General features: G+C 41.9%; 1 protein-coding gene across 1 annotated transcript; it reads right to left on the bottom strand.

Moving 5' to 3' along the window:
* Nucleotides 1–409: 409 nt before the first annotated feature.
* tyrp1b (tyrosinase-related protein 1b) lies at nucleotides 410–5,977 on the bottom strand. Its single transcript, XM_035660579.1, has 9 exons — nucleotides 5,964–5,977; nucleotides 4,718–5,076; nucleotides 4,352–4,460; nucleotides 3,435–3,648; nucleotides 2,871–3,075; nucleotides 1,427–1,594; nucleotides 965–1,144; nucleotides 726–872; nucleotides 410–643 (listed from the first exon to the last, which is right to left on the bottom strand). The coding sequence occupies exons 1-9, from the start codon at nucleotides 5,975–5,977 to the stop codon at nucleotides 438–440; spliced, it is 1,602 nt and encodes a 533-aa protein (XP_035516472.1). The 3' UTR covers nucleotides 410–437.
* Nucleotides 5,978–9,384: the final 3,407 nt, after the last annotated feature.

Genomic DNA, 9,384 nt, shown 5'->3' with positions numbered 1-9,384 from the left:
TTGGTTTTTAATCTCATTGTGTATAGTGACAATGAAGGCATTCTATTCTATTCTACACAGTTAAACACGAAGATATGAAGGTTGCCATTCATCTTACAGAACTTTGTCTGCATGAACTTATTTGCAACATGTAGCTGGGAGCTGAAAAAGGGGACACTGTAGGGGAGAAATAGTACCTTATATTGTCTACCAATAGCAATTTGCCGATTCATTAAATGCTGTGCTGCTCCAGGCAGCCTGACCTGTTGGTTTCTCTCTTCTGCTGTATGTGTCAAAAACAAAAGATCTGCCAGACTCCGCCAGCATTTATAGCAAATACACTGACATAGACACACAGATTCTGGGTTCAAACCCAGTTCAACTTTATTAGAAGAAGTAAGGGAATAAAAAAAAAAAACTGAAACAAAATGTTAAGGCCTCTCTAGAAAGGCGTGGATTTAGACAACAGACTGTGATTTGTCCAACCTCCTGTCATCCTCTGAGTAGCGTCGGAAAGTCTCTCCCAGCAGTGGCTCCAGGGCCTCGGCTGAGCGGTAGGAGCGGGAGCGCACGGCACATGCAATAATGCCACCCACCACTGCCACCACCAGCACTGCCGCAACAATGGCTATGGTGATGATCTCAGACAGGGTGTAGGCACGAGCTGTGAAAAAACGTCATCAGTTTGGTTTGGGGTTGGGGTTTTGTGAATGTGTGCATGTGTGTGCGTGTGTGCTGCTTCTCACTTGGCCACTGGACCTCATAGGTATATCCCAGGTTTTCTGGGGCAGGGAGAAACATCTCAGCATTGGTGACAGGAGGCCAAAAAGGAACCATGTTGGATCTCCGGTTGTGCCCGATAGGAGCATTCTCCTCAGGGTAAACTATTTCACCTGCAGGATGAAAAAAAAATCAGTTTATCCCTCCAGTCAACCTTCTGAGTGGGTTATTTTCTGTATCTACATCTAGTTCATTCTGTGTGTACCAGGTTGGTGCCTGCCAAGCCACTCATCGAAGATTGCATCGGTGAACGTGTGCAGCAGGACGAAGATGGGATCGTTGGGTGAGAGGTGAGTCTGTCCACCTGTCCCGTTGAGGAAGAGGTGGGCCAAGTTGTGGAGGCTGCGGATCACTGGGTCGTACATCCCCTGGGGGGCGCTGTATCCTAGAAAATACAAACAACAAAGCCATTAAATTAAAGCTCTGATTTACCCAAATTAGAAACAACGAATGCTGTATTGGAGCTAACCATATGTGCATGTGGGTGGAGGGTTTAGTGTGTGTGTTTCTGGCTTCGTGTTTGTATCTGTGCAGTCACACGGCACTTCAGCAGCTTTGTAGGCTGAGCTGAGCCCGACAGAACCAGAATATCCCCTTTTGGTTGCCGGGGAGATGTTAAATCTTAAATAATGCTTTGATTTTGACCACCTGACACATTACTGTGCACCTTCAATGGTGTTCCTGAAGCTCTCAGAAGAGGTGGAGTAGTAAGGTGGCGTGTCGAAGGTGTTGAGCTCCAGACAGTCCAACACATCCTGGGGCTCTGGCAGCCTCTGCACCATGGGCCGAGCCACGTTGCCCGCTGGGTTCCTCCTGATGGGACTGGTTTCGGTGTCTGGGTGAACAGGGAAGGACAGAACCCAAGGTCAGAGATAATATTATCTGACTCAAGTGAAATATAATTACTTCTGCACTCAGAGAAAAGATAACTTGAGCAGGTTTTTGGATAATTGTAGTTCAGACACAGGCCAGTGGTCCCCACAGAAATGGAAAGAGAGATGATTAGAAAATTTGTATTATTTAATTACACATGGGAGTCTAGACTAGTTTGATCGGTCTTAAACACGACAGGATGGCAGTTTTCTTTTTTAATAATTCACTAAAAGTCAACAGTCGTGAGTGAGAGCTCTGTAACAGAAGTTTTCTTTTCCCTCTTGCATGCGTGATCTCTTTTTTTCTTTATTTTTGTGCTTTCTCTCCCACATGTACACAAACACACACACACGAGTGCATAAACAGAAGGCTACATAACTGAGTTGTCTGTCTGTTTGAAGATTATTCCCTCAGATCAAAGGAACTAGTAGACTGCTAGATTCCTGTCTTCAACAAGCACATGCACAAATGAGGCAACTCCCCTAACCCATTTAAGGAGACGTTGCTTGTTGAGAAGGAAATACCAGACCTGTCATGACTCTAAGGGGATTAATGAGACAGATCACTCACACGTTGCCCACTCACATGTTCTACCTGTTACCAAATTCCTTTCTTACATATGGAATTGTTCAAAAGGACCCCTCTTAATGTGTTCATAGTAGAGCTCTACAGTAAAAGAGGGTTGATTCTATTATTCCACAATACCAGATGAAAGGAAAATATTGTATGAATTAAGTGTATTTAAAAACTAAAGCAAAGGCTGGGGTTGTAATCTGGTGCCAGTGTGGAATGAGATCCAATCCCTGCAAATCTTATCAAGCCCAGCTTATTACAGTGTTACACAGAGTCTCCTTATTCTGGTTTAAACTGCTTGACCCATTGGGAACTAAGACTTGAAAAGCTACTGTGTGTTCTGATGTCTGCTATAGAGAAATTAGGCTAGCTGAATCAAAAAAAATTCAGCGTTTTAAGATGCAGTGTACGGTACTTTGGATGCACAAAGCAACTCAGAAGAAGTTGCTTAAAGAGTCGAGGAGTTTCAAACAAACTGTGGTAATAGCGAGCAATATCGAATGCAGCACAACAGCTGTGAGGTATTATTTATAGCAGCTTATGTTCTACATGCTCTCTTTATGAGCTCTTTGCCCTCTTTTCTGATGCAGCTGAGACTATGCTGTGTATCAACACCCTTCCCCTGCACAGTGCAGTTCAGTGTGTGTTTCTGCAACCGTCCTTACTGTTGCAGACGGTGCCCAAATTGTCGTAGTCGTCCACACTTTCACAGATGACCCTCCACTGGGAGAATACAGAGTTGGGGCTGATGGAGCTCATATCGAAGGAGCTCCTGGCTCCCAGAAGGTCGTCGGTGCAGATGTCACACTCGCTGCCTCCAATGGCAAAGTTCCAGTAGGGCAGGGCGAAGGTAGGGTTGCCCAGCATGTCCTGCATACAGTAGATGGAATAAGTGCAGGTGTTCAGGGATGGATCAATAGATACATGCATGTGTAAAAAAAAAAAAAAATCCTGATTGTCATTTTCATTCCCCTTATTTTTTTCACCACTTGCCTCATTTTCTTACCATTTTCCCATTTTCCACCTCATGCATATTTCTGTCCCATCTGTTCTCCCCCCCTCCCCCGCCCCTCCGTCCTCCAGGAAAACTCCCCTCTCTGTCACCTTATCATCTTTTCTCTAACCTCACTTCCTGCTTCTTCACTCCATCAGCCCAAAAGCCTCCTCTGCTTCCCCCTTTCCTTTTCACCACCCCCCTCCTTATCTCTCCTTTCTTTCCTTCTACTCACCTGCATGTCTCTTTCCAGCTGCAGCAGATGAAAACGGTGCCAGGTGACAAAGCCGGGGCCCTCGTGGGAGAAGTCTACGCCGCCAAAGCTGGTCTGGCCTGGCCCCAGGTAGGTTTTACTGACTGAGTAGTAGTGGCTCCAAACAAAGTAGTTGTAAACGGTGATGTTCTCAAACTGCGGGGTGTTGCCATCGGGTCCATACACCTCCTGGTATCTACAGATGAGGGGAGCAGCAGGATAACTGTCACCTTGTGTTTTTTTTTCCTCCACACTGCTGTGTTTATCCTCTTTTTTTTCAATGCAGTAACAGTGATGTGTGATATTATATGCTTTTATATGCTTTTTTAAACTACAAATTGGTAGTGTGTCTTTAAATAAAAGGCCTGTAGCTAAGGTCCCGGGCTTGGCCATTAATACAGGAGAAATGTAATTTTTTTATTAAGAGGTTAAAAGAGTTTTTCTACCTGCAGCTGAGAATTGCTTAAAAAATTAATCTACTATAATCCTCAGTTGACTTGGAAGGAGGTTATTCACAGATTTATGTACAGTTACTTAGAAGATTATAAATCCCTTTACTCCTGTCTAAACTGATAATTTGTTTTTCCACCTGCAGCTTAAACAGAAACCTGCCATGAGAAATGTTATGATTTTGCTGATAATTTTCAAAACACAGCATGGTTTCACCCATAGCTATACTACTTAGCTTTCAACTGCCAGACTCAGCTACACTGAGCCTGCAGGTCCTTGGGCAAAACTGTCTGTTCCTCAGTGTTGATACGAGACCAAAGAGCAGCTGAGTAAAGATCAGACTTCCTTTGAAATTAAATCAGTTAAATATGTTTACCATTATTTTTCTATTATAATGAAGCCCATACAGCATTATGGTAATATTGTAATATATATGCTTATGCACGTACCGTCGTGTACAGATGACCAGGTCAGGGTGGACAGTCCTCTTAGCTTGGTCCAAAGCGTTCACAAACGCCTGCTTCTCAGCTGAGCTCATCTGCATGATATTCCTCCTTACTGGAGCGAGGTTAATGGGGTGGAGGAAGACAGGAAGGCAGGAAGAGAGAGAATAAGGGGTTGTCGGGGTGCATGAGGAATGAAGGGAAAGAGGAGGAAAGAAAAACGCTATTAAAAATTTACATGGACATTTCTTTTCCATAATAATAAATGCTGCCTTCATCCCCTTTACTGATGTATTAACCTCTTTGAGATCCACTTTTTTGGTAACTTTTTAGGTCATCAATGAAGATTTAAGACAGCATCCCTTCTCTTACCCACAGAGATCCTCTGGTCACAGTTTGGTCCAGTCAGCCCATGTCGACATCGCCCACAGTTGTAGCCACTGAAATTCCCATTACACTGGCAAGTGCGGTTGAAAAATCTCAGCGGCCACCTCTCTCTGTCATCACGCCCAGCATAAGGGTACTGGGGTCCGTGGCGCCGGTTGTCTGCAGCGATGGTCACACACTGTCCCCTTCCTGTGCTTGAGCCACACTCATCTCCTGTCGCCCCTGTAGGAGATGGGCAGCACTGTCCACTCCGCAGCCCCTCGGGGGTCACACACTCCCTGGGGAACTGGGCCCGCGTTAGGGTGGCACACAGGGCGACCACCAGGAGACCCACTCTCCACATGCTACCAAAATCCAGAGAAAATTATGTGAAAGGAAGGGAAGAGTGTTTGAGGTAAATGAAGTGAGTTAGATGATAGAGTAATGTAAAGAAACACAGAGAGAGTAGACACATTTTACATGTTGAGAATTGCTGTTGTACATTCATCCATCAGTCTTTTTCTAAACTACTTATTATGTTCAGGGTTGTAAAGAGGCTTGAGTATATCCCAGCACACATTTTGTAAGATGAAGACAAAAAATACACTACAGACATACACTTCAATTAATCTCAAGAACAACACTCTCGGTTTGTGTTCACTTGTTAAAGCCAATTGTCTTAACATTATTCCAAAACTTCACTTCTTACACGCCCCTGCAGGCAGCACGAGTCGTTATTCATAATTTACAAAGCCATTAGCTTTCAACTCTTACAAGTTCAGAAACGCTTTCAACTATAGACGGCAAGTGATTCGTTTTAACCTTTTTTGGAGTTAGATTTGCTTGTCTTTTGAAGCTTGTTGATGAGGGATGAATGGAGGAGTGGCTGATAATTTGTCAGGAGCAATTATTGTAACAAAAGATTGATAGCAACCACCCAAGAAAAGTTACCAATTAAAATACAAAAACTTGTCTTTTAGAATAGATACTGCATATCATGATGAATGCATGACTCAATCATAATACTCATATAGTGCAACATGGGCTGGTATATGGCATTCTGTTGCATATCTACATCTGAAAAAAAAACTTGATTTTCATTCTTTGCTAATAGCTTAATTGTACACTAGTCTCATGTACGCTTTAATTTTGTAAATGGCTGAAGCAAACATTCACACTGATAAGTTGTAAGGCTTCTTGCATTATACAGTTCCTTATGTGAAAAATCATCAGTGTAATGTATTTCCCCTACCTCTGACTGTGCATGCTGCTCCTTTCTGTCTGCAGAACTGTAGCCCCCCAAGAGTCGGCCCATTCCTATTTCCTGGCTTAAATAGCTGTTAAGCGCATGACCAGACTTTGTGTAAGCACACACACGCACTGAGCACAGTAGACACACAGTACACATGGATACACTTGAGGGTTCAAGTGCTTTCTCAAACACTCATTCATATGCCTTGTGATCATAACCCAAATGACGCCAGTGTGTGTGGTCACTCACACAATAAAAGAATCAACTGTGAGACAGAATTCCTGCTTAAGTCAAACTTGAGATTTAGTCACTTTCAGCCCAGTAACAGCATGGTAATGGTTTGTTATCTGCAGAGACAGCCAGGTGTCTGTGGGGAGGGCGGGATTTTTGATATTTTTCTGAGCAAAAATGAGTCATTTTCTGTCTAATTACTTAATTTGTCTGCTTAAATAATCCAAATTTTGAAAACATGCCCTGCAGAGTAAGAACAGAAAGATCCATACTGGGAGGCAAGAACAAAAGCACAAATTTCCTATATATTTATTATATCATTTTAATTTGGTACTGCTCAAATCATAAATGACGAAACAAAAGTCAGGAGTTACATGGAATAAAAATTAAATCAACTTCATCTCAATAACAAAATATTTTTTTCTTGTAGGCTAGTGTTTCACTTTTTAATGACACTGTGCATTATGGTATGATACCTCCAAAGCACTTTATGAATAAGTAGTACTGAATTGCTGATAAAACAGGGAAACTGTTCATACCTTTTGTGTTCAACAGCTTTGTACAGCATGACTGACGTGGTCAGTATGTAAAAACCTTTCTTAACAATTTGATTGTAGCCTAAAGAGCTTACAGACATCTAGCTTCACAACAATTTTATCACATTTGCACACACACTCACATACATGTTCAAAGTATTTTAAAACATGCTCTTTCTTTTCATTTATTCAAGTGTGCTCATCTGTCAATGCACACCCCTACATCCACGCATTCACACATGCCAAATGTTCTTTCAATTTACACTCACACAGACAGACACAGTCATAAACACCAAATACAAATGTGTTACAGATACAGTAATTATTACAGTCAGAATCCAAGGCAGTCTGTGTTGGGTTGGTTAGGGTTCAAGAATTTAGGGTTATTCATTAGGTAGATTTGGATTGGGTGCCGGGATGGACAGTGGCTTTTGGGGGGTTTATTTAGATACAGCAGGAACTGACAAAACAGTTGGGCACCCTAGAGAATGGAAGTCCTGAGGTCTTGTGAGGAGTCTGGTCCTGGTCCAGTGTTGGCCGACTCCTCTGTGGAGGTGGGCGGGAGGTCAGACATGGCTATCGCATGTTCCTCTTCATGCTGCTCTTTGTTTTTGGCCAGGGTTGAAGCCACATCAGATGGGTGAAGTGCTGCTATCCTGGTAGAGAGGACATTAGGGTAGTTGGGAATCATTTAACAGTTGTAATCGATAAATTGCAATAAGGAAAAAGGCAGGGCTGAAGAATAATCATTGTCAGAGTACACACAGTAGAGGCTATTTGATACAAATGAGGATGAAATCTGCTTTGCTTTACATGAAAACAAAGACAGACTGATTCTGATAGGACACTTGGGGCACCAGTAAAATTTAAACACGACTTAATTTTTATGTGTTCATAATGACTTTTGAATATGGCGCTGCGAGTAAATTTGAATATTTTCACTGCAAGGTCTGTTTATTTAATGACTTCAACACCAGATGGAGAAGCGTACAAACTGTGGTAGGAGAAGGAGATATGCTGGGAGGTAATGACACACCCAGATATAAATAGATCACTTGACATTATTGACTAATTGCAGGCCCTAACCGGGATGAAAGAATTTCTAAAAGTGCTGCGTACGTTTTAACATGTCCTAGTCGATTTACCCTCAAGGGTATCCAAACCGCAGTCATAAGTGTCATTCCAGATGTATAAAGCATGTATGCTGAAGGGCTGCATCTCATCCACAATGCTGTGCTGTCATTCATAAAAGCCTCAGTTGTAGTCTGCCATGGTGCACAATAGAATTCTGCTACCTGCCCGAACCTCAGGGGTCCCGCCAAAGTACTAAGCATTTTATATAATAATTTAGGAGAGTTTTTTGTTAAAAGGAACTTATGCATCTTACTTTTTCTTTATTAGTTCTGCTTTAAGGCAAGTACTTTTCAATACAAATGTTTCGCTAACACGAACCCTGCCCTCCTGCTTTCTAAGTAAATAATGTATGATGCTAAGTTTTAAGGAGAAATTAAGGAAGGCTTGTTCAATAGCTGCTAGAATACAAGTTCAGGTGGTCTGTCTCAGGTTTGAAGAACAGTCAAAGTCAGATGCATTCCTTCCTTGTGATTGCAAACCCACTATTTTGCCACTATAAAGTTTGATATAATTCTGAGTAGGGCATATTATACTTTTCAGTCCCTTACTGGAGCTTTTCTTAAAAACTTGTGGTGCATGCTGTGATGTTTTTAGGCACTTTTTTTACATTGAAATTGTGGGAGAACCTTTTTTTGTTTTTTTGTTTTTTTTATTAGCCTGTTCCATTGAGGATAAAATCTTTAGTAGTTTGATGACTTATGCCTTAACGTTTTGCGCAAGGGACTGCTATGATTGGTCAAATTTGCAAAAAAAGTTGTGGTGATTAAACAAAACTGCAAGGTCATGCAGAATTCACAGAGATTGGTTGAATTAGTGTAAATTGTTGCGATTACAACTACCTGGAAGGGCTGTCTACTGCAACCATTTTCCTGCTGTTCCAAAATTATCTCTAAAAGGCTTTTCTCATGGCTTCCACAGTTCATCTACACTTAATGAATTTGCTTGCTTTGCACCATGGCCTCTGGCACCCTTGTATTTGGCACTTTGTGCTTTTATTGATGAGATGATACTGCTGCTAGTAACAAGCTAAAAGTAACTTTTAGCTTGTACTCTAAAAGTGACTTCTGGTGGTTGTTGGCTGTGTTTTTTAGTGATTCCCTCTTCCAACGACAACTGGATTGTCACCGCTGCTATAAAGTCTCTTAACAAGGACACATTTCAAGATGACTCTGTCGACTCTTTAATAATTCAGTTTTGCTTTGTTATAGTCTGTGCTAGGCACACACCAGATTTCTGTTTTGCACACTTCCACTTGTATAAGGAACAGATATGCACTCATAGGATTACATACACACACCTTGAAGTGTGTACATTCATTTTGTTTTTATACAGAGATTGTCCGATCTTCAAGACTTCTGTCTTGTTTTTTCTCTTTTTTAACACACATCCTCACCCCATACTTTCACATGTTCATTCCTCACGCACACACACCTTTGGCTTATTATTGATCCAAGCCTGCTAGTCTGATTAGTAAAAATAGTGGCATTACCCAGTAATGCTTTGGGTTCACAGGACTCACA

This window comes from Morone saxatilis, unplaced genomic scaffold (assembly GCF_004916995.1).
Source record: "Morone saxatilis isolate NCDOM2014 unplaced genomic scaffold, NCSU_SB_2.0 Contig17, whole genome shotgun sequence".
NCBI classification, from domain to species: Eukaryota; Metazoa; Chordata; class Actinopteri; family Moronidae; genus Morone; species Morone saxatilis.
Note: the sequence above shows the minus strand (reverse complement) of the source record. Positions and strands in the feature narration are given on the sequence as shown.

What these genes read in the sequence shown, in the direction of transcription:
- tyrp1b (XM_035660579.1), bottom strand. An exon ending in CTGGTCATCTGTACACGACG is followed by an intron (nt 3,649 to 4,351) that starts GTACGTGCATAA and finishes CCTCATCTGTAG; the next exon opens with ATACCAGGAGGTGTATGGAC. An exon ending in TTTGGGCACCGTCTGCAACA is followed by an intron (nt 1,595 to 2,870) that starts GTAAGGACGGTT and finishes CTGTTCACCCAG; the next exon opens with ACACCGAAACCAGTCCCATC.